At 64.6% G+C, this 23605-nt stretch overlaps 2 protein-coding genes across 10 annotated transcripts in view; one reads left to right on the forward strand and one right to left on the reverse strand.

Annotated features, from left to right (window-relative positions):
- Positions 1-14955, forward strand: part of ENTREP2 (endosomal transmembrane epsin interactor 2) — a 57700-nt gene extending 42745 nt beyond the window's left edge. For 2 of the 4 annotated variants that reach the window (XM_059678346.1, XM_059678348.1), the window contains 11 exons: positions 2883-3017; positions 3696-3803; positions 4534-4694; positions 5320-5455; positions 6141-6216; positions 6298-6507; positions 7225-8599; positions 10632-10700; positions 11478-12201; positions 12525-13116; positions 14398-14955. In XM_059678346.1, the coding sequence (XP_059534329.1) occupies positions 2883-3017; positions 3696-3803; positions 4534-4694; positions 5320-5455; positions 6141-6216; positions 6298-6507; positions 7225-7502 (1104 nt within the window). In that variant the 3' untranslated portion in view covers positions 7503-8599; positions 10632-10700; positions 11478-12201; positions 12525-13116; positions 14398-14955. The remainder of the gene's footprint in view (positions 1-2882; positions 3018-3695; positions 3804-4533; positions 4695-5319; positions 5456-6140; positions 6217-6297; positions 6508-7224; positions 8600-10631; positions 10701-11477; positions 12202-12524; positions 13117-14397) is intronic. The other 2 variants (XM_059678347.1, XM_059678349.1) reach the window with 2 other exon arrangements.
- APBA2 (amyloid beta precursor protein binding family A member 2) overlaps positions 10985-23605 on the reverse strand; it is a 38430-nt gene continuing 25809 nt past the window's right edge. For 3 of the 6 annotated variants that reach the window (XM_059678342.1, XM_059678341.1, XM_059678340.1), the window contains exons 5-12: positions 22994-23030; positions 20039-20184; positions 19212-19247; positions 17397-17483; positions 15778-15963; positions 14623-14802; positions 14014-14226; positions 12727-13092 (exon numbers count right to left, since the gene is read on the reverse strand). In XM_059678342.1, the coding sequence (XP_059534325.1) occupies positions 12727-13092; positions 14014-14226; positions 14623-14802; positions 15778-15963; positions 17397-17483; positions 19212-19247; positions 20039-20184; positions 22994-23030 (1251 nt within the window). Of the gene's footprint in view, positions 11814-11945; positions 12087-12726; positions 13093-14013; positions 14227-14622; positions 14803-15777; positions 15964-17396; positions 17484-19211; positions 19248-20038; positions 20185-22993; positions 23031-23605 lie in introns of those variants that run through there. The other 3 variants (XM_059678343.1, XM_059678345.1, XM_059678344.1) reach the window with 3 other exon arrangements.

A 23605-nucleotide genomic window follows, 5' to 3' on the forward strand; every position in this document is an offset into this window, starting at 1 on the left:
TTGGTGGCTGGGTATGGGGGCATTCCCATTGGTTTCTTTTTAAAATACGTTTTTATTTATGTCAGAGAGGAAGGGAGAGGGAGAGGGAGAGAGAGATATATATCACTGATGAGAGAGAATCATTGATTGGCTGCCTCCTGCACGCTCTCCACTGGGGATGGAGCCTGCAGACTGACTCTCTACCCACTGAGCAACACCTGCCAGGGCGTCCACAGCGTTTGTATCCACTCGTCTACTGAGGGGCACCAGGCTCTTCCCAGATTTTGGTCATTGTAACGAGCGCTGCTCTGAACATATGGTGCGTATATTCTCTCATGTTAGTGTTTCTGGTTTTTTTAGGATATGGTCCTAGAGGTGGGATCACTGGGTCAAATGGCAGTTCCATTTTTAGTTTTTAAGGAAATTCCACACTGTTCTCCACCGCGGCTGCCCCAGGCGGCATTCCCACCAGCAGTGCAGGCGGGCTCCCTTTCCTCCACATCCTCGCCAGCGCTGGTCGTGTGTTGATTTGTTGACGGCAGCCGCTCTGACAGGCGTGAGGCGATCCCTCCTTGTCGTTTCAGTTTGCATCTCTCTGATGATCAGCGACTTCAGGCATTTTTTCGTGTCTCTTGGCCGTCTGTATGGTCACCTGGGAGAAGTGTCTAGTTAGGGCCTCTGCCCGTTTTTTAAATCGGATCGTTTGTCTTCCTTTTGTTAGGTTGTAGGAGTTCTTTATATATTCTGGAAGTTAACCTCTTATCAGTGGCAAATACGTTCTCCCATACAGTGGGATCCCTTTTCATTCTTTAAAAGAAAGAATTTCCTATTTTCATGATCTTGAGGTTATTTACATCTACTGTATGTATGCTTATGTGGAAATACAATGCTGTATTTTAAAATATATTTTAAATGTTGTCATGTCCAAAGTATTGTGTAAATGGAAGATCACACAGTACGTAACCCTTGGAATCGGCTTTGTTCCTTCAGTGTAATCCATCCAAGCTGTGTCCACCAGCCTGTCCCTGTCCACGGGGGGTAGTGTCCACGGTCGGTGTGTAGGACAGCTGTGTAGCGTCTCCCTGCGGAGGCCGCCTGGGCTCACGCAGTTGTTGGTTTTCATGAGGAAGGCGGTGTGAAGGCTGTGGGGTTTCCGAGGCTGTGGCTGCATGTAGTGCCAGCACTCCGGTCTCAAAATGAACGCGTCCGGTAACCAAGCCAACGCCAATTATATAGCCACGGCGCTCAGAAGAGCCCACAGTAGCCAGGGCAACCCTGATTGAGCTTCGTCCTGATGAATCAGAAATGACGAGAGGACGCGCCTCAGGCTGCAGGTTCGGAAAAGTCGGGCTTGAAAGATGCAGGAAAACGAGGCTGAAAGTCCGCAGCCCCTTTGGGGCATGTCTGTCATTGTCTCATCTCCTTCCCAGCTCCCGTGATTGCCAGAAGATGTAGCTTTTTAAAAAATATGTTTTTGGCCTGGCCACATGGCTCAGTGGTTGAGCGTTGGCCTATGAACCCGGAGGTCATGGTTTGATTCCTGGTGGGGGCATGTGCCCGGGTTGCTGGCTCGATCCTCAGTGTGTGTGTGTCGGGGGCAGCCCATCAGCGATTCCCTCTCATCACTGATGTTTCTGTCTCTCCCTCTCCCTTCCTCTCTGAGGTCGAGGAAAAGATATTTATTAAAAAAACAAAAAAACCCGCCCTGGCTGGTGTGGCTTAGTGTGCTGGGCTCTATCGCAGGCACCAGAAGGTTGCTGGTTCGATTCCTGGCCAGGGCACATGCCCGGGGTGCAGGTTGGATCCCCAGTAGGGGGCGCGCAGCGGGCAGCCAATTCATGTTCCAGTCTCTCACATTGATGTTTCTCTGTCTCCCTTCCTCTCTCTCTAAAAATCAATGAAAATATTTTTAAAAATACCACCAACAACTTAACCACATTTGCACTTGGAATGTTGACCCCCTTAACCTCATCTGCTACGCACCCCGACCCCAGGACCCCGCAGCTCAGGGCGGTTCTGTGGCTTGTCCCAGGTCACCCCGTGAGCGATGGTCGCCCCATGAGTGAGTGGGTCCGATTCTGTCCCTCATGCTTTGGTTTCCATGTGTCTCGGCCGGTTCATTGCCCCCGAGATTCGCAGGCGGCCCGCGGGGGCACCCCGTCTTCCTGTGGTATCAGCCCTTTCCACAGGCAATAGGCCGGACCCGAGAGGGGCAGACGAGCCGCTCAGTGCTCACAGGGTCAGGAGGAATCACAGCGACCCCATCTGCACAGCTCTGCTGCGCCGGCGACCCGACCCCCAGGGCCGCTCCGGCAGTAAGCCCGTCAGCCCCGCAGGCAGGATGTCGGGGACCGAGAGCTCATCAGGAGCCTCCGGGGACTTTCTTAGAACCAGTCACCCATTCAGGGAGACGCTGAGGATGCATGTCGGTGTCTGTCCCGGGGTCACTGGAGGGTTATTGACGCGACAAACTGCCTCGCAGCCAAGCCCAGGCTCCCGCCCTCGTCCCCCCCGAGGGGCTGTGCTGCCGTGACATTGATCAGTTCTCCCCAGGCCCAGGCAGGACCACTACAAGCATTCCTTCCTGGTTGTTAAAACGTCTTAGCGTGGGTGCAGTCACTTTAAAATAAGTATTTGCGATTTCAGAGAGGAAGGGAGCGGGAGAGAGAGAAAAACATCAGTTTGAAGCAACTCCTCCTGGGGTTCTCCATGGCTTTTGCCAACAAAACAAATAATCGTTTTGGGCTTCGTGACTGAGACTAAACCGGGATGCTTGAACCGAGGTGTTGACACGTGTGTGTGCGTGTGTGTGTGTGCGCACGCGTGTGCGTGTGTGCGTGTGTGCGGCTGCGGTGCGCCCGCCAGGCCGGCCGGTGCTCATGGCGCGGGGCCTGTCCCTCTAGATTAAGTTTGACAGCGTGGAGGTGTGCATCTGCTGTGAGACGCAGCACCGGGCGGCCGGCTGCAGCAACCTCGGGGAGACGCTGAAGCTGAACCCGCTGCGCGAGGACTGCAACGCCGTGCGGCTGACCCTCAAGGTGACGCCCGGGGGGCCTGCCCTGCTCCCATCCGTGCACACGGGGTTCGGGCGGTCTCCTCCGGCGTGCCTCTCTGCGCGCTGCCCCCAGGTCAGGTAGCTGCCAGAGGGACTCCCTCGGGGACTTATTTCCAAGGGCCAGAGACCCCCTGGAAGGTGCCACCTTCTCGGGCCCCTTTGTCCCTTTCCCTTTCCTGCCTCGGACGGAGGTGGAGGGTGGCAATGGATGGAAAGTCTTGACGAATTTCAGACTCCTGCTTCCTAATGTGTTTGCTGTCCCGCCGTCAGGGAACAGAAGGCTGCTGATGCTCCCTTTTTTAAAAAAATAAATTTTTTTTTACTGACTTCAAAGAAGGGAGAGGGGGAGAGAGAAACATCCATGATGAGAGAGAACCATGGATCGGCTGCCTCCTGCACGCCCCACACTGGGGATCCAGCCTAACCCGGGCCTGTGCCCTGACCGGGAATCGAACCAGCAACCTCTTGGTTCATAGATTGACGCTCAGCACTGAGCCACACCAGCCGGGCAAGGCCAGTGTTGATGATGAAAATAAAACATCACAGGAGAAAGCGTCCGTGAGGCGGAGGCGGTTGGCAGGCTGGTCCTGGGGTTGAAGGCGTGCGCAGGGCCTGCCCGGGCTGCCCGGGGAGCTGACCTTCTCCGCGTCTCTCCTCGCAGGACCTGCTCTTCAGCGTGTGCGCCCTCAACATCCTCTCCACCATCGTGTGCGCCCTGGCCACCGCCATGTGCTGCATGCAGATGGTCTCCACCGACATCCTGCACCTGGTGAGGGCCCAGCCCTTCCTCCGGCGGGTGGGGACCGTCGGACGTGGGAGAGTGGACATTCTCCTGGTTCCGAGGTGGATGCTCAGCCACTGGGCCACGCCGGCCGGGCTCCGGCCAGATGCTTTGTAAAGCAGGGCCCTGCAGGAAGGGCTGTGTAACTAGGGCCCGTGGCCTGGTCTCTGTGCTGGTGAGGGGTCAGGGGGAGACGCAACGCCACTCCTGGCACCAGCACCAGCAGGGTCACCAGCATCTTCACCGCCAGGTCACCAGGCCCGGCCCAGCATCACTGTGCCCAGCTCTCCTGGGACCCACAGGGACCTTCATGAGGCCTGGGGTCAACAGAAGTGCGTCTGGGTGGCGGGCGCTGCGTCTCTATCAGACAGACCAGGACTGGTGGGCGTCTGAGGAATGAAAAGCTGGTTACAGCCCTGCTGGTGTTGCCCAGTGGTCAGAGCATTGGCCGCACACCAGAGGGCGGTGGGTTCGTTCCCCAGTCCCGGTGAGTGTGTGTGGGGGAGGCAACCAATAGATGTGGCTCGCCTTCTCCCTCCCTTCCTCGCTCTAAAAATCAGTTTTAAAATCTAAAAATAAATATAGTCGAATCTGTGTTTAGCCGGCAAGGCCCAACAGTTTAAATGACGTAAGCCCCAAACTGAAGCTCACGTGCAGTTAGGTCAGCTGGACACGGGCCACACACGGCGCCCCAGTCACGGTGCACCTCTGTTTCCAGTTCCTTCCTCACAGGGCGCACTCCTCCAGCCCTGCCTGCGTGACCCCGCACGGCACCGTCCTCCACCAGACGCTGGACTTCGAGGAGTTCGTCCCCCCTCTGCCGCCTCCCCCCTACTACCCCCCGGAGTACACCTGCACGCCCCCGGCCGAGGCCCACAGGTGGGTGTGTCCGCGGTGCCTGGGGACGGGCTGACGCCAGGGAGATGGGGAACGATCGGGCAGGTGCACGTGGCAGAGGCCCTGCCCATCTTCAGCAGAGAAGCTGTGGATGGGGGGGGGGGGGGGGGGAGCGCAGGCCATGAGAGCCGGTTGGTCAGAGAACAAGCGTGAGCAGCGGAGGGAAGTGGCTCAGAGCGAGAAGTTTCTCTGGGTGTCTCTCCAGGACACAGAACCAAACCCAGGAAACCCAGGGAAAGAGAGGGAGAGATAGGAACATCCATGATGAGAGAGAAGCACTGATCGGCCGCCTCCCGCACGCCCCCCGCTGGGGATGGGGCCCACAACCCGGGCACGTGCCCTGACCGGGAATCTGAACCGTGACCTTCTGGTTCATAGGTCAACGCTCAACCACTGAGCCACGCTGGCCAGGCTTTAATTTTAATTTTAATGGACAGAGCCATTGAGTTTATTGGAAATGGAGTTATCTTTCCAGAAAAGCTAAAACTGCAGAGCGAATTAGGCTTTTACTTCACAAACACGATGTGTCCTCCCCGGGGGGCTGACAAGCGCCGTGTCAGCCTTTGGGGTCCTCCCCGGGGGTGACAGGCGATGTTTGCCTCCTCAGGGGCCTCCGCCTGGACTTGGCTCCCGCTCCATTCGGCACCTTGTACGACGCGGCCATCAACAGCCCCGGCCTGCTCTACCCCACGGAGCTGCCCCCGCCCTACGAGGCCGTGGTGGGCCCGGCCCCGCCCAGCCAGGTGAGACCCGCCCGGAAGCGGCTCCCTGCACGCGGCCTGCTGCCCGCACGTCTCTGAGCCTTGGACGAGCCGGTGGGATGCGGTGTCACCAGCCGTGGTGGGGGCAGGCGGCAGGCCAGACAGAACCTGGGACCCCCCAGTGTCTGTGCCTCTTCCCCCGGCCCCTCAGGCGTGTCTGAGCCTGACAGATACATTTTCCCCCACTTCCACTGCCTGTGTGTGTGTGTGTGTGTGTGTATTTCAGAGAGAGGAGGGGAGGGGAGGGGAGAGGGAGAGGGAGATGGAAACATCAATGATGACAGAGAAGCATTGATCGGCTGCCTTCTGCACACCCCACACTGGGGATCGAGTCCACAACCCGGGCGTGTGCCCTGATGGGAATCGAACCCTGGACCCTTCAGTCCACAGGCTGATGCTCTATCCACTGAGCTGCACCGGCCAGGGTGCCTTTATATATTTTTAAAAATATTTTTGTATTGATCTCAGAGAGGAAGGGAGAGGGAGAAAGAGACAGAAACATCAAAAGTCACAGAGAAACGGCCTTGAGTTTGGCCAGGGCGTCCTCCACCTCAAACCCCGGACTTTCGGGGGGAACATTAGTGCTCGCCTCCCAGCGTTTCCTACGAGACGGTGGGTTCCGAGTCGCCCTCCTGACCGGCCCCTCGCTGCCTGTTTCTGGCTGTAGGTCCCGCACACAGACCAGCAGGGGGCCCAGACCAGCTCCCGGGATCCGGACGCCTCTGCCAGCTTCTGCGCACAAGGTAGCCTCACCCGTCGGATTGGAGAGAAGATATTTATCCTTTCCTTTTTCTTTTTTTTTAATACGTGTTTACTGGTTTCAGAGAGCACCAGCTGCCCAGGCTCCCAGGGTGCCACCGCCCTGGGCCCCAGCCACCTGTCCCCCGATGGCCCCGCGGGAGCCCCGCCGCCAGCCCGGCACCCCGGCCTCACATCCCCCGGGGGCCCCGGCCTGGGCACACGGACACCTCCGGGCCCTGGCCGCCTGGCCCGCTCCAGCAGCGACCCCACCGCGTGCTCGTCCGGGGCAGCAGGTACGACTGCCCCCCACCTGCCCCCCCACCTGCAGCCACGGTCTGAACGCCTCGGGGGCCCTGGGAGCCCTGGGAGCCCTGCCCGGCCACAGTGACACGGGCTCTGATGTTCGGTCCCCAAGGGAGGTGGACAGTCTGAGGCCCCGGCTGTGGCGCCTGCAGGCCCTCTGCTCTGCTCCGCTCCGCTCTGCCGGGACGGGGGGTGGGGGGTTGGGGGGGAGTCTGGGGTGATGAGAGCCACCGGGTCGGCCGGCCAGGCCCCAGCACAGCCTCTGGGCCGAAGTGCCGAGCGCCAGGCTTTGACCGTGAGCCTTGCGGTCTCCCTCCGGGCCGGGCCCGGGCTGTGCACTCCCCCTGCCAGCGTCCGCCTGGGACCTTGTTGCTCAGATTCGGACTCTGTCCTCCCTCCCGGGCTGCCCAGGGCGCTGTTCCAGCCGAGGGACAGAAGGGGCGTCTGCCTGCGGCCCTTCTCCCGGCCGCGTGGCTTGTGCCGTCCGCAGCCCCTCGGCCCCGCTGGGTCAGTGCCACCTTCGCTCAGGGCTGAGGGGCCAGGAGGGACCAGGAAGCAGGGCCACGCCCAGCGCCACCCCAGGACCCAGAGCTCCCGGCGGAACGCGGGTCCCTGCGTGTCGGCTTTTCCGAGGTGCACGGGCAGCCGCCCTCGGTGCTGTGTGGTTTGGCCTGTTTCCCCACGCCGTCTTTCCCCTTGACTTTCAGTCTCCCGGTCTCGCTCCGCCGTGGCTGTCTGTGCCCGCCGACATCAGCCGTCCCCACCCGGGCACCCTGACACCTGGGAACCGCCGGGGCGCCCAGAGCCCGAGGCCTCACCGGCCGTCGCCAAACAGCGGCCACGCTCCGTCGTGGACAGCGAGGCCCACGCAGGCACCGGGGGCCTGGTGGCTAAGTTTCTGGGGCGCTCCAGCCGCCCCCTCTCCCCTGCGGAGCGCCCCATGGACGGGGCCATCTTCAGTGCGGCCGTGCTGGACCAGGTGTGAGCCGCCAGCTGTGGGCGTGGACACGGACAGGCTGGCGTCACAGGGGCCTGCGGGGGAGCCGTGCCTGTGGGGAGAGGCGGCCCCGGAGGACCTGGGGGTGGCCGCTGGCCCCTCCCCCGGGGGAGCCGGTCCATCGTATCCTTGGGGGACACACGTCCTGCCCAGCCCAGTCACACCGAGGACTGACCAGCCGCACAAGAAGCCAGGGGCAGGCGACTGTCGGGTAATGAAGATGCGAAGTGTCTCCCGCCAGGATTCTCCCCGATTTGGTTCCCGACGTGGACAGAGGGGCACGGAGGCTGAGGCTGCTTTCTCCTGTCCTGGGCCCTGCTTTGCCCGCGGGGCTGAGGGAACCGTGCCAACATGTACGAAGGGGGACAGGCGTGGAAGGGGCTTTGTGGAGCGCCCCCTCTCTCAGCCCTCCCCCCGTGGGGGCCCCGCCCGGCGCTCTCCACCGCCCCTACCTGGTGCGAGGACCGCGGAGCAGACACTGTGGTTGGATCCGTCACAGGAGCTCTTGGGACAAGCCGCTGCTTCCCGTTTTCTTGGATCTGCCTCCCCCCTGGACTGGCCTGGAGGGTGGAGGTCTAGGGGAGAGGCCCGTGACCCCAGGTCCGTGTTCTCCCGAGAAAGCAGGTCTCTGCTGGCCCCGCCAGGCGGTGGGAGGACCCAGGCTGTCAGCCATTTCTGTGCAAAACACCCCCCTGTGGGGCGTCTGCAGGAGCAGCCAGCAGCTGGCACCTTGTACTTGGCCACGTCCCCACGCGGGCCCTGGGGCACCTCTGCAGCTGTGGCAACACCTGGACTCACAGCGCAGCCACCAGCACCTGAACAGCCACCGAGGCCCCTGCACTGGACGAGGCCGCGACAGCCCCCGGGCCCGGCGTGGGGAGGACTGGATGGGCCCTCTGCTCTGCGGTCACGGCGGCCGATGTGAGGAGGGGAGCCGGGTGTGTCCAGCCCAGGAACAGGTCGGGGAAGGAGCCGTGTGACGGTCAGCTGTGGCCGCCGGGATCGACTGGCCGCTGCCTCCCACCACTGAGAGCCGCAGGTTCCCGCCCCGCCTCTGGGACAGGCAGGACCCCGGGGACACTGAGGTGAGGAGTGAGCACTTGGCACAGACTGGGAAGCGGGAAACCTGCTCTCTAGGTTCTCTCTCTTTTTTAAAAAATTAAATGTCGGGGGGACTGGCATTGGTTCATAGGACAAGGTTAATAACGTGGTGGTGTGGGCGGACGGGCTAACCCGCCGTCCGACGGTGGATGAGGAAACATGGGGTTTATTTAAGGGAAGGGGCTGGGGGATGAGATGTGCGGAGGGAAGGGCTGCAAGCACCGAGCCGGGGATGCGGGGCGACGATGGCAGCCCCGGGAGCTGGCGTGCCTCCTCAGTGCCGTCACCGCGGGGCTGGGCCTGAGCGGGCGGCCTGGAGTGCGGCCGGAGTGCGGGTAAGTGATCAGCGTTTTAGGGCAGTTTCCACGCCTTTATGACCCTGGGGTCCAGACAGACTTCCCGGTCCTGGCCCTCCTGTGGCGAGCGGCTCACACGTGGCCGAGAGGGCGACCACATGGGGTGCAGGGAGGGTTTCCAGGCTACAAGGCCCGTCTATGGCACCGTGCGCCCGGCACCCAAAGTCACATCTTGCCCGTCACCGTCTATTAGGACCCCTCCCCCTGCTTTGCCTCTGGCAGCCACCGCACTGCGGTCTGTGTCCCCGAGTTTCAGTTTTATGTCCACGAAGGAGAGAGACCGTACGGCTCATAGCGTTGTCTGTCGGACGTAGCTCACTCAGCATGTTCTCGGGTCCGGCCATGTTGCAAATGGCGCTGTTCCCCTTGCTTAGGGCTGAGTAGTGTCCTGTTGTGTACATGTGCCTGGTCCTCTAACGCGGACACTGGTTGTTTCCACGTGTCGACCACCGTGAATGCTGCCGCAGCGGACGTAGGGGTGCAGTGTCTCTGTGAATACAGGGTTTGGAGGGTTTGGGGCACATACCCAGGAGGGGCTGCTGGCCGTGTGGCAGCTCTGTGCTCAATTTCTTAGGAATCGCCAGGCCCTTTCCCTAGTGGCTGCACCATCGCATCCCCACCAGCAGTGAGTGAGGGTCCCCCCTCCCATAGCTTCCCCCCCACTTGCTGCTTGTCCTGCTGCTGCTGCCTCTCTGGCAGGGGGGAGGGGGGAGGGGGAGCTCTGCGGCTTTGATCTGCGTCTCCCCGACTGTCCTGTCGGGAGAGGGCGCTTTCTGACTGGGCTGTTTGGCGTGGAGTTGGACGCCTTATTCCTGTATTTTGGAAAGTAACCCTTTGTCGGAGCTGCTGTTTGCAAATATCCCCTCCCATCCGGTCTCTTCAGCGCCTTTGCTGCAGGAGCTTTTCAGTTTGATGTGGTCGCTCATTCATTTCTGCCTTCACTTCCCTGGCCTTTGGGTCAAGTTCGTAAGATGCCCCCTGTGCCCGGGTCCGTTTTCTTCTGTGTAACTGGTTTCGGGTCTGACAGGTCGGTCTCTGATCCATTTTGAATTAACGTTTGTGCGTGGGGACAAACTGTAACCCCGTTTCATTCGTTTGCATGTGGTTTTTCTCAGCTGAGGGCTTCGCAAGTCCCCCAGCCAAGTTCCTGTGCAGGCAGTTAGGTGAGGGCTTTCCAAGGGGCCCCCCAACATCTCCAGCGCAGCCCCCGGCCTGGTCTCTGGAGGGGGCTTTTACTTCACAGCGTCTCTGGGGTCGCGGGGTCCCTGGGCCAGGCCCTGGGGGTGCTGTCTGCAGTTGAGACCTGGGAGTGAGGCCAGCCCCCCTCCCCGCACCAGGGCGGAGCTCGGGCTCGTGTGTGTGTGTGTGTGTGTGTGTGTGTGTGTGTGTGTGTGTGTGTGTAGGGGGGCTCCGGGCTGGACGTGCTCTTGAATTTGGATTTTCGGTGTATCATTTGGTGCCCCCCCACCCCACTGTTAGCCGTGGGTTTCCTCCCCAGGTGCTGTTCAGCCCGTCCTGGGCTCCACGGGGAGGCGTCCCTTCCCTCCAGCTCCACTCCTGTGGGCTCCTCCTCATCCCCCGAGGGTGCGGGCCTCCCTCAGCCAGGTGGGTCCCATCGTCCAAGGTCCCCAGGCTGACAGGCTGGGCCTCCCCACGCCAGGTGACACCGGACGGTGGCCCCGGAGAGAGAAGCCTGGCAGAGCCGCGGGACAGGCTGCAGGGACCCGAGGTGAGGAGACGCTGAGGGGGGCCGGCTCCGTTCCACGCACGCACGCACCTCTCCCGGGGGGACCCCAGGTGGCCTCTCTCCTCGGTCGGCAGCCTGGCTCCCCACTGGGAAGAGGGGTGAGCCAGGTGACCTGTCACCGTCGCTGACCCTGCTGGGCCCCTGGCCGACCTGGGCGGGGAGAGGCCAGGAGGGACGCGAGCGGCACCAGGTCCCGTCCTCGGCCGCGGTGCGTGCAGAGGTGAGTGCGAGTCTGGCGCCTCCGTTAACAAACCAGCCACACACGGTGAGGATGACGTCGGGTTTATTATGGGTCAGCGAGGCTTCCTACGTGGCGCATGCAGCACACGGCACGCCGTGCCGACGGGAATCCGAGCGCAGTTGTTAGCGGGTAAGGCTTCTTATCACAGTGTATCTCCCGGACACGCGCCGGCGGCCAGCACTGACCTCGGGGGCGGGGCCAGGCTGGGGTCACCTTCACCCAACGGGGCTGCTCCCGGGAGGCGCCTGGCCCCCAGGAGGCGCAGGGGGCGAGGTTTCTGTGTGTTTGGGAAGCACGTGTGTCGACAGGGATTGTAAAGAGGGGCGATGCCCAGGCTGCCCGCCTTGTCCCCGGGGAGGAGCGTGGACAGGTGAGGACGGGCGGCAGGTGGGCCACCTGGAAACCCTGGGGTCTGAGGAGGGGCCTGTGGAGTTAAGTCAGCCCCGCGGGGTTTCTAAGAATGGAGCTGGATGTGGTGGCCTCGTCCTTCCTTTAACTCGGCGACGGCTCCTCCTCAGAGTTCAAGACAATCGTGTCTCCCCAACGTCACTTACAAGGACGTCCTGAGAGCGGGGGCCTCCCAGGACCCCATCCCTGCCGCCCCAGGAGCTGGCTGTCTCCAGGGACTCGCTGGGGCTCGGAGGACAGACTGCACAGCACAGGTACACACACCTCGTCCGCCGCGACGAGAACCGCTCGATGCGCACACACTGACTGCCCCTGCTCTCCGTGGAGGAAGACAGACCCTCTCGTCAGGGGAGCGTGGGGTCCGGCCTCGGCTCCTAGATGTACAGCGGGGTCTCCTGGCCTGTGAGGAGCCGGAACATGGCGGCGGGCATGGTCTTCATGTGGATCTGCCAACGAGAGAGGGGCTGAGGCCTCCTTCCTCCCCTCCCGCTGCCAGCGGACGTGCCCCCCGCCCCGCCGCCCCCGGGTCTGGTGCTGCCCCTCCCGCGCAGGGACTCGCCTGGGGCCTCGGGTCTCACCTCCCCGACCGAGTTGGACAGAGCCTGCACGATCTTCTCGTGGGCCGTGGCCACCACGCTCTGCCCGTTGATCTCGATGATGCGGTGGCCGACGCGGACGCCCCCTCGCTCGGCGATGCCGCCCCGCATGAGGCTGCAGATCTGAGCAGACACGGCCGTCAGCACGCGGTCCCACCACCCCGCCCGGCGCTCCTGCCCCCAAGACGGGAAAGGACTCCACCTGCAGGCACTGCCCAGTGGCTACCGTCTCTCTAAGGTTTTTGTCTTTTCAGGGATCCTCACACCTAAGGCCAGGGAACCCCAGAAGGAACTCCCGCCTGTCACAGCCGCTTCTCCAACCCCAGCTGGAGTTTGGGGGGCAGGCTGCCCCTCTCAGAGGAAGGCGGCATCTCCCAGCTGGAGACTTTGTCCCTTGGTGGGCGGTGGTGTGGGAAGAGAGGAGGGACCCTTTTAGAAAAAACGACAACTGGGTCATCCGGGGCCTGTCTGCCAACGACGCCTGTGCTGTGGGTGTAATGAAGCTGAAAATGGAAAAGGCACTTGAGCAAGACTAACGCCGATGTCGGCAAACTTTTCCAGGGAACCTGGCTGCGTGGCACACTGAGCCAGTGGGCACGGCGTCCCAGCGAGGACAGCCCGCCGGCCATCAGGGCCTCGCGTGCACGCCCGTGGCCTGGTCACTGACGCCGACGGCCCACAGCGCCGCCACTTCCGCTGGAGCCTGGGGAGCGACCTCGCCCCTGAGAAAGGGGACCCGCCGCGGGGAGTCCTCCCTGCCTTTCTAGGAGGTTCCCCCGACCAAGGGCACGCACGGCCCCACGCAGGCAGACAGGAGCCTGGGCTGGAGAGCTCGGGCCTGACAGACGGGCCCGGAGTTGGGGGCAGACCAGCTCCCGCCGGGCAGCTCGCTGTGGGTGGAAGTGAGTCTGACGCTGCGGGGCCCCAAGGGCCCTGCCTCCCCCCCGGCCGGGCCGTGTCCCTGGCGGACTGGCGCCCGAACCCTAGCGTGGCCCGGGGGCGGACTCACGATCCCGTTCTGCACGCTGAAGCCCAGCTGGTACTTGAGGTCTGGCCGCTTGATGAGGACCGTGGTGACGGGCGGGCAGCTGACGATGTTGAGCTTCACTTGCGTCTGGCTCTTCAGACCCTGCGGAGCCGGGACAGGAGTCGGGTGAGCACGCCGAACAGGAGCCCATGTCCCTCTGTGAGGGGTGAGGGGTGAAGGTGTCACCCACCCTGACCCGTGTGCAGGGAACCCCGGTGCAGGGTGGGCTGTGGCCCCGTGCCCTGAGCTGCCCTCCGCTCCGGGCAGAGCCAGATGCCAGGCTCCATGGCCCTGGGCACAGCCACCCGCCGGCCCCGGTCCCTGGGCAGAGCCGGGTGCCTTCCTGTGGGGAGGACCGGGGGACAGGAGCGCCTGGCTCCGTGGGCATCTGCCAGTGTCCACGCGACACGGGCCGCCTGGAGCCAAGGCAGCTCGGGCCCCAGAGAACGAGGCTCGGCAAGCGCCCAGGTTCTGGGAGGGCGGCCAGGCCTCCGCACGGCTCCTCTGGCCAGTCCTCAGCCCGGAGGCGGCTCGGGGCTGCCCGGAGGGGGTGGGTGGCCGCACACAGCCCTTCAGGGCTGGTGGCCCAGCACCCACAGCCCCCGGCGGGAGGCTCCACGCCGCCCAGGCCTCGGGCACCGCTGCCTGAGGCATGTCGTTCCTCATCTGTCCGTGAGGTCACCCACCAGGTAGACACTCTGCTGGGCCAGCCCCTGGGGTCAGGCTGACGAGGGGGAGAGGTGTCCTGCACAACCACGGTGGGCGGGGACAGACCACAGCGGGGCCTCCGCCCGGGGTCCCCAAGAGACCCTCCGCCTGACCCCTCTGGGGCCTCAGCTGCAAGCAGCAGGCCCACCCTCTTACCGAGACCTGCCTCCCGGTGGCCAGGCAAACCAAGACGGTTGGTCGCCTACACCTCGGGCTTCTCTGGCTTCAGCGGAGGCACCGCCTGGGGGGGGGAGGGTGTCTCTGGACCCCACGCCTGGAGCACAGGGAGGCGGCGGGAGCGAGGCCCGGGCGTACCTTGATGATGCCCTGGCAGGTGGCGAGGGGCAGCCCCACCAGGCTGGTGCCGTCGATGGACATGATCTGGTCCCCGATGCTCAGCTTCCCCGAGCGGGCGGCGGGGCCCCCGTTGAGCATGTTGGCCAGGATCACGGTGGGCAGGATGGAGCCCCAGCCCGACTCCACCACCACCACGCCCAGGATCTCGCCCTTGTGCTTCTCCAGCTGCAGCTGCGGGGGCGGGGGAGGCGAGCGGGGCTGTGAGGTGCCCGGGGCTGCCACCACCACACCCCCTGCCCCCCCCGGCCTCCCAACCACCCTGGGAGCAAAGACTCCTGGACTCAACCCTGAGCCTGGTTTGCTTTTGCCTAAAAACGTCCTTTTCTTCTCTCGGCCTCACAGGTCTCTCAGGAGCCGCCTGTCACCCATCTCCTCACTCCTGGTCGCTCCCACCCCCGGGGCTGGGAGTGGCCGCCCAGCGGGAAAGGCGCCTTTTCAAGGTCGTTAAGACGGGCTGTCATCAGTGCTTCGGTACCAGGCGCCTCCTCACACCCGAGTGCTCAGCGCCACGGAGGCAGGAGCCCGAGGCAGGCAGGGCGGGTGGCCCGTGCAGGGCCCGGGGCTCACCTCCTTGCAGTTCTCCGAGTTGGAGAAGTGGATGAGGTCGTCGTTGTACATCTCCTGGGAGCTGATGATGTCGCTGTAGTCCTTCTGGCTCAGGTCCTCGGGGTTGATGCCGTTGGCGCGCAGGAACTCCTGGTAGGCCACGCTGAAGGCCTGGCCGATGGACTGCGCGATGAGCTGGGCCTGCGGGGAGGGCACCTCAGAGGGCCGCCTGGAGGGGCGCGGACGCCTGAGGGGAACTGGGGCCCTTCCTGCGGCCGGGCCCTGGCTGCCCACCGGACAGTGTGGGGCAGGCACAGCCTCAATAAAGGGCAAAGCTGACCAGCGACCTGCTCACAACCACGGTGACCACTGTGTTTCCTTCCCACGCCCCTCTCCCTCCAACGGGGGCACAGGCCCTGGGCCCGTCCCCGGCCTGGACTCACCCGAGAGCCCGCGGAGGCCCCATGGGGTGTCCACCTGACCAAGGTGCCCTGCTCCCTGCACCCCTAGGGGACAGCTTGCAGGGGCTGCCCAGCCCCCGGGAGGCCGTCCCCGCCAGGCATCTCTGTGCTGCGGGCTCCCCACTCCAAGGGGCGGCAGCTGTGGCCCAGCACCTTCTGTGCACCTCACTGACCTGCCTGGGGGGGAACTGAGGCTCAAGGAGCCACTGGTGTCCTGGTGCCGCCTCAGGGTCCCCAGCTGTTCCTCTGCTCACAGACCCGCCGCCCTCCTCACCAGCGGCCACCTGGGTGGGGCCACCATCTGGGCCCTGCCCTCTGGCAGCTGCGGGTGTCCCCTCACCCCCACAAGGGAGTCCTCGCACTCCTCCCAGGACGAGGACACGGCAGCTCCCGACAGGCCTCCTGCCCTAAGGCGTCCCCAGGCCTGAGCCACACGCAGCGCCCTCCTGTCCGGCTCCTGCCTGCGGTGGAAGGGGGTGCAGGAGGGTGTGTGCAACGTCTCCTGGAAGCGGGCCGTGGCCACAGCACTTCTGGGGGCGGCGGCTTCTTAGCGAGAAGCCCGATGACGGCCCCGCCCACCCGTCCTCGACAGGAAGCTGTCGGACCTCTTGTGGGTCCCAGTCCCCCTCGGCCCTCGAGCGCCAGCCAGGCGGCCCCACCTGCCCGAGTTCCCCAGGCGCCTGCAGTGCTGGGGGCCCGCGCGGCGCTCACTCACGTCCTCGGACTCGAACACGTGGCAGATCATCTTGTACTGCTTCCTGCCCTCGGGGGCGCCCGGCGTGGTCTCGATGCAGTCCTGCGAGGCCGCCCGGGGCACGCGCCGCCGCGCCATGAGCACCACGATGTTCCCGATGTCCGCGATGTAGGAGATGGTGCGCAGGGCGTGGTCCATCATGGTTTCCTGCCGGGAGGGCGGGTCAGGGAGCGCTCAGCCAGCCTGGAAAGCATCTCCAGCCCCGGCCGGTGTGGCTCAGCGGCTAGAGCATCGGCCTGTAGACTGAAGGGTCCCGGGTTCGATTCCCGGTCAGGGCACATGCCCGGGTTGTGGGCTCCATGCCCAGTGGGGGGTGTGCAGGAGGCAGCTGATCCATGATTCCCTCTCATCACTGGTGTTTCTCTCGCTCCCTCTCCCTTCCTCTCTGACATCAATAAAAATGTTTAAAAAGCAAATAAGTGGGTTTTGTTTAAAAAACAACAACAACACTCCAGTTTGTGGTTCCTGGACCCTGACACGCGTGATGCCTGGGCCAGGCCCCTCTTGGCCTGCGCCCTGTGGCTGTTGGCCGCCTCCCTGGCCACGCCCCCAGGCAGCCAGCAGCACCCACCACCTGCCCAGGCTGTGACAGCCAAGAGGGCCTCCCGCCCTGAGTGCCCCCTGGGGGACAGCCCCCCCCCCCCCCGTCGCACTCCCCCCATTATGAACCACAGCGTTAGCTACAGCGGGAGAGCAGTGACTCAGACCAGGGCCAACCTGCCTGCATTTACCCCAAAGGACACTCGTGGATGCAGTTGCTGGGGGGCCCTCATCCCCGGGGGAGGCCCGACCGCCTGGTCAGGGTGCCCCCTGCAGAGCGCGGGCCTGGCCCAGACCCTCCACGTGGAGGGGGGAGGGGAGCCCACACCGCCTGGGCCGCGTCGGGGACACGGCAGCTCCCCGGCCCCACGGACCCCTGGAGGGCCATCACCCAAGGCGGCTGCACACAAAGGCCCTTTGTCCTCTCCCCACAAAGAGAGAGGCTTCTCAGCCTCCCGCCTCCCAGGACCCTTCTCTTCCCAGCGGCGTGTCCTGCTCGGCTGGGGGTGGCGTGTAACCACAGGGACCAGTTCCAGGGAGGGACACGGGAAGGGACAGGGGGCTCCCCGCCCCTCCCCACTCTGGCCCGTCAGAGCCGCCCGGTCAGCCTCTCGGTGTCAGAGGTGGGGTCCCCCCAGTTCCCAGCTCATGGCAATGGCAGGCGCGTCCTGGGGGGCCTCCTCCCGCCCCCCCCCCCCCCCCCGGCACGGCCAGCCCCTCCCGCCGACCGACCACATCTGCCTCCCCAGTCTTTCCCGGTTGCTCCTCTCCATCCCGGCCGGCACTTTACGTTTCTCAAACCAATTTCCTGCCGCCACTCTCTCCGTTTCACCCTCACCAGCACCGGGCACCCCGTGGCCGCCCACACCCAGACCCCTCACCCCAGTCGCCTCCGGGCAGCCAGACCCCAGCTCACAGGACCACCCGCCCGGCCTCCTGCCACCGTCTCCACCTCCCACTCCTGCCTGGGACCTGGGTGCCACTGCGGCCAGCCCGCACCCCGTGGCCACCCACGCCCCCCCCCCGTTCCCCCCCCTCACCTGTGTGTCCGCATTGAGCACCTTGATCCTCTGGGTGGAGATGAACAGGTCCACCTCCGTCAGCGTCTGTGCGTCCCCCTCGGAGTGCTGTGGGCGGCGGGGGCACCGTGAGGGCCCGGGAGCAGCTGGGCAGGACCCGCCTGTCCCCCAGCCCAGGGGACACCCTCGGGGACGCCGCCCGGGCTGGACCCGCCGTCGGAGGGAGAGCTGAGGAGCCCAGAGCCGAGCTGCAGTGACTGCGCTCTGCGGAGCGAGCCAGCGAGCGGCAGGGGAGGCGGCGCTTCCAGGAGGCTGAGCGCAGAGGGAGGCTGCACGGTCCGCTCAGCACCCAGTCCCTCCGCCCGCACTCCACACGCGGGCTCGGTCTCAGCCACACCCGGCCCCCGCCAGGGCACGGTCCGCGCCAGGGGAGCCTCCGTACCCCCGGGCCCGGGAAGAAACCTCCCCAGACGCTGGGTTAACGCAGCGTTTTCTTCCGATGGAAACGTCACCTCACTCACCCCCGCAGGCTCGGCCCGGCTTCCAAAACCCCGAGGGCAGCACGCCCCAAGCGAGCGGACGGCCCAGTGGACGGCGACGTGCTGCCCTCGCCGCGACGCTGTCAAAGGGGCTGTTCTGTCAGTCACCCGCCCCGGCCCCGTCTGCGGGCCCCCATCACGGCGGACGGGCGAGGACGCAGGTGCCCGCTTTGGGACGGGGTCAGCAGCCCCGTGGAGCCCACGCCCTTATCTTCCCGTCCACCGAGCAGAAGCTGCGCGAATGCCCCCCGGAAACCTGGGGCGGACGCCCTGCTGGGAACCCTCGGGGAGGGGGGGTCGCGGGCCGCCCTCGGAGAAACCGAAGCCCGCGTTCCGCTCAGCGCTCAGGGAGGGGGGTCGTGTGGGCGCTCGGCCGCCACGGTCACCGGCTCGCGAATGACCGCACAGACAAGAGAAGCCGAAGACTCACTGCAAACAGCCCGTGGGCGGGAGGGGTTCCTCCCCGTTTTTACAAACGGTCCCTTCCCATCCAGGCGCCCTTCAAGCTTGTGTTCCAGGATTTTTGCTCAAAACCTTCTGGCTAAAAAGTGGGCCGGGCCCTGGCCGGCGCGGCTCAGCGGACAGAGCGTCGGCCTGCGGACTGAAGGGTCCGGGTTTGACTCCGGTCAGGGCACAGGCGGGGTTGTGGGCTCGATCCCCAGTCGGGGGCGTGCAGGAGGCAGCCGAGCCCGATTCCTCTCATCATGGATGTTTCTCTCTCCCGCTCCCTTCCTCTCTCTGAAGTCAGGGGAAGGAGGCCTGAACTTCACGCCGTGTAGGCTCAGGCGGTGCCCAGCCGAGCCTTCCGCACCGGCACTGGCTGTCCGTGCACCGGAGCTGTGAGAAGGGCGGGCACGCACTAACCGATCAGGTTTGCAAACAAAGAACAAAGGCCCTCCCGTCCCGCAGCCTGTCACACTCCGGAGTCTGCAGCGAGGAGGGTCCCTGGGCGAGCGGAGCCTCTATTACCGGGCTGAGTAAATTAAACTTAATGAGTCTGTAACTATCGGAACGGTTTAATTAATTCTCCACAGGGGGCCCGGCATGAACCGCGTCACGTGGCCGCTCCGATGCCCCCCTTAAACACGTCTGTGTGAGCCCAGCACCCGACTCTCAGAGCCTGAAAGGAAAAGGGCCAGGACTCAGTTCTCCGTCGGGGGCGGGTACACAGCGTCTGCCGCTTCATTCAAAAGCCCGTGTCACCCGAGGGAAGAGGAAGAGGCATTTGTGCGTCACCCGTGTTTCCGGTGGGACACCCCCCCCACCTGCTCAGCACACGGACCCCGCGGCTACCCACCGCCTTCTTCTTAATCTTAGCCGCTTTCTGCATCCTCTGGCAGCGTGGGGAGGAGACAGAGGAGGGCGGAGTTAGTTCGTGTCGGGGCCCACACCCCAGCGCTCGGACCTCCTGCCCAGGGTCGGGGAGCGGCCACCCCCAGTGGGCACAGGGCCCGAGGGCGAGGCTGAGGAGGGCACAGCAGGAAGGGCCGTTCGCCCCCAGGGCAGCGCACCCACAGGCCGCCCCCTCCCCAACCATCAGCTCCGGGGCCTGGCCTCGGCCTGCCCGGCGCACCCGACGGGGAGCTGCGAGGGGTGGGTGTTCCTCGAGGCCATGAGGAGAATTCACTGTGAGGCCCGTCCCCCGCAAGCAACGATCCTCTCACGGATGAGCGAGCGGCGCTACAAGCCGCAGCCCTGGGAGGCGACTGCCCCTCGCGTGGCCTCTGGGCCTAGAGCAGTGACGGCGAACCTTCTGAGCTCGGCGTGCCAGCGTTTTGAAAAACCCTCACTTCACTCTGGTGCCGTGTCACATAGAGACATTTTTTGATCTTTGCAACCAGAGTAAATCATGGTAAATATTTTTGATATTTATTTTATAGATTTAAACGCCATTTAACAAAGAAAAAAATCAACCAAAAAAATGAGTTCACGTGTCACCTCTGACACGCGTGTCACAGGTTCGCCATCGCTGCCCTAGACCGTCCTGCCTCTGGGGGCCGTGGCCGGTGCGCACGGGGAGCAGCCGCCTGGGCCCGGCAGCCCCTCCCTCCAAGGCACCTGGGGCAGCCCCTGCCAGGGCCGGGTGGGCGCTGCTCCCTCCAGGCTGGGCCCGGCGCCCCCTACCTTGACCCGGCTCACGGCCTCCTGGGCCTGCATCATCCGGATGTTCTTGGATGGGTTCCGCTCTGACAGCAGCTGCGTGGAGCCCAAGTAGTTGGCGGCGAAGATGATGCCGTCGATGAGGTCCTCTGGCTCGCAGGGCCCTGGAACTGAAGGGCCCCGTCAGCTCTCCGGGGGGCAGGAGGCGTCCCAGCCAGGCCCCGGGGCGCGGCCACCACGCCCGTCACGGAGCGCCCCTCCGCGCTGGGGCCCGTGAAAGCCCAGGGCGGTCACGGCAGGTGCCCGGGCCCACGGCTGCCCGCGCCCCCGGGCCATACGCCGGCGCTGGGAGCCCGGATGCCAGAGCAGCCACGCCCGCCTCCTTCCCTGGCGCGGCCACGCTCACGGCCGTGGGGCTGGGAGCACGGGGTTCTGAAGGTTCAGGCTCAGGAGCGGCCCGGCCTGCTCCCCCCTGGCAGGGCTCGGCCACGGCTGCCCTCCGGGTCCGTGGGTCACAAGGTGCTGAGAGGCGGCGGGAGCCTAACTGTCGTTCGTCTCAGCGAGCCTGCACAACGTCAGCGAGGAGGGGAGGCTGCGGAGGGCCCAGCGGGAACCCCTGCCCCCCAGCAGCAGCCGTGGTCGGGCGGTCACCACAGCAGGGCCGCCTTGCGCCTCTCTGCAGGGCGGCTACTGGCCACCAGGTGGCGCCGCTCTGGCTGCAGGAAAGGCCTGGGGTCCCCGCCCGCCCTCGGCCAGCAGAACCCTCCTCTCTGTGGGGTGCGGGGCTGCATGGCACCCAGGCCCCCATCCCGGGGGTGGGGGTGGGGCGTCCCTCTGAATTCCACCTGTGGAGGCGGCTGCCTGTGCCCCTGGCCTCCGCAGGGCGTGGTCGGCTCCCTGGCTTTTCTGGGGTCCCCGTCCCCGTGGCAATCCAGGCCCCCGAGGAGCTTCACCCTAGACTGGCCCCACTGCTCCCCGAAGGAGCCCCAATGCCCTGGGGCCCATCTGGGGGCAGGGACGGGCCCCTGGGTGCAGAGGGGCCACCTGGGCCCTGGGCCGCCACCTGAGGCGCCTGCTCCACGGCCGCCTCCTGCGCCCCGGCCGCGCTGGGCCCCACCGCCCTGGCCCCCGCCGCCCTGGCACCGGGGGGAGAAGGGGAGCAGCAGAGGAGGGGCCGACGGGGAGGCACGCAGCCCAAAGCAGAATCCACCCTGTGCTGCCCTGAGCTGAGACCACGGAGGGAGACAGGACAAGGGGAGGCGGCCGGTCCCTTGACGGCGCCTGCCCCCCGAGTGTGGAGATCACACGTGTCTGCACAGCAGCAGCAGCAGGAGGACAGGAGCTGCAGACCCCTCGCTGCTGGAGGAAGCCCACCTGCCCTCCTCGCACCCGGGACGGGAGATCCTGAGCCCTGGACCCGCCCCTGCCTCCTACAGGGACTGCGGGAGCTGCGTGTGCACAGGGCTCCCCGTGACCTCACTGGCCCTGAGCCTGCCCCCCGCCCTCCGGTCTGCGAGGAGGCGGCTGGAGTGGGGCCTCGAGGTGTCATCCCAGGCCCACCCTGTCCCGCCCGGAGGCAGACCCCGGACGCCCAAGGCACACACAAGAATGGTCCACGTCACGTCAAGTGACTTCGCCCGAGTCGGCATCCCCCATGAGTCAGCATCCCCACGCAGGCCCAAAGCACCCTGAGCGCACCCGGCATGAGGACTGTGCTGCACCTAACGCACACGGAGCTCCCGGCAGACGCGGCCGCACTGCACACTGAAGCGCCAGGAGGGCGTGTGGTGAGCGCTGGGGGGAGGGCCCAGCGCTGCCCTAGGAGCGGAGGGTGAACGGAACCAGCCACGGGAGGAGGGGGGAGCGAGCTCTCCGGGCTGAGGCAGGGGCAGGTGCCAAGGCCCTGGGGTAGCACTAGAGCCACAAACTGCAGACCGCCTGGGCGTGGGGGCGAGGGGCTGGCAGCTGGAACAAGCCGAGGCTACGAGACGGCTCCAGCCGAGGGGAGGCCTCTCCGCAGGGCGTGGGGAGCGGCGACCGCGCTGCCTTTGACAGTAACGGGCTGCAGAGAGGCTCGCTGGTGCGGCCACTACGGAAAACAGTGTGGAGGTTCCTCAAAAAAAGACCTAAGAGCAGCATTACCATAGGACCCAGCGACTCCACTTGCCGGCATTTATCAAACACACACACACATGCTCTAGCCCAGCGGGTCTCAGCCTGTGGGTCGCGACCCCTTTGGCGGTCGAACGACCCTTTCACAGGGGCCGCCTAAGACCATCCTGCATATCAGATATTTACATGACGATTCATCACAGTAGCAACATGACAGTGATGAAGTAGCCATGAAAATAATGTTATGGTTGGGTCACACCATGAGGAACTGTGTTTAAAGGGCCAGAAGGTGGAGAACCACTGCTCTAGTCGGCTGCTCAGTGGCTAGAGCGTCGGCCTGCGGACTGAAGGGTCCCAGGTTCCATTCCCGGTCGGGGCACATGCCTGGGTTGTGGGCTCGATCTCCAGTGGGGGGCGTGCAGGAGGCAGCCCATCCATGACTCTCTCTCATCACTGATGTTTCTATCTCCCTCTCCCTTCCTCTCTGAAATCAATAAAAACATATAAAAATACAATAAAAGCTGTTGAGCACAATACGTTACTTTAAAAAACACACACACATCAAAACCCCCACCGTGAACTCGAAAGACACACGCACGCCTACGTCCTCGCGGAACTGTCACTAACAGCCGAGACACGGAGGCAACCTCGGGGTCAACGGACGAGAGGATGAAGAAGGGTGACAGCTACACCCCACACGGGCTCTGCAGCCCGCGAGTGACCACGCGCACGGGGACCTTGCCCGGTCCCAGCGCCACCTGCATCCACGGCGAGCCTTCTCCACAGGCGCTGCAGGGGGCCCCCAAGTCAGCACCACTTGCTTCGCCATCACCCACACGACCCGAGAGAAGGTCCAACGTCGCTTACCAGCCACGAAGCTCGGGAAGGATGCCGCCTTCTTTGTCTGTCGGGAGAGACAGGAGCAGCCGTGAGCAGGCGGCCCAGAACCCAGGTCAGGGGAGGGAGCAGCACGGCGAGGCGCACCCTGCCCGCCCGAAGCGCCAGCTCCAGGCAGCGAGCGGGTCTCGCTCAGGCACCCCATGGCGGGAGGGCGCGTGTCACCTACGCCGAGGGAAGCCTTGCCCCCCCCCCATCCTCGGAAACGCACGACGGGGGGCAAGAGGCGTCGGTGACACGGGACCTCAGTGAGCAGGTCGCTGCTGGACGGGAGCCCCGAGGCCACACGGCCGTTCTCTGACGAGCGGCGAGAGAAGGGCCAGGCGGCTGTGGGCGGGGCGCAGGGGCCGGCCGGTGCTCAGTGGTTAGAGCAGCCGTGGGCAAACTACAGCCCGTGGGCCGGATCCGGCCCATTTGAAATGAATAAAACTAAAAATAAAAAAGAGACCGTACCCTTTTATGTAATGATGTTTTCTTTGAATTGATATTAGTTCACACAAACACTCCATCCATGCTTTTGTTCCGGCCCTCCGGTCCAGTTTAAGGACCCATTGTGGCCCTCGAGTCAAAAAGTTTGCCCGC

The sequence above is a fragment of the Myotis daubentonii genome, chromosome 21, assembly GCF_963259705.1.
Source record: "Myotis daubentonii chromosome 21, mMyoDau2.1, whole genome shotgun sequence".
In the NCBI taxonomy this organism is placed as follows: domain Eukaryota; kingdom Metazoa; phylum Chordata; class Mammalia; order Chiroptera; family Vespertilionidae; genus Myotis; species Myotis daubentonii.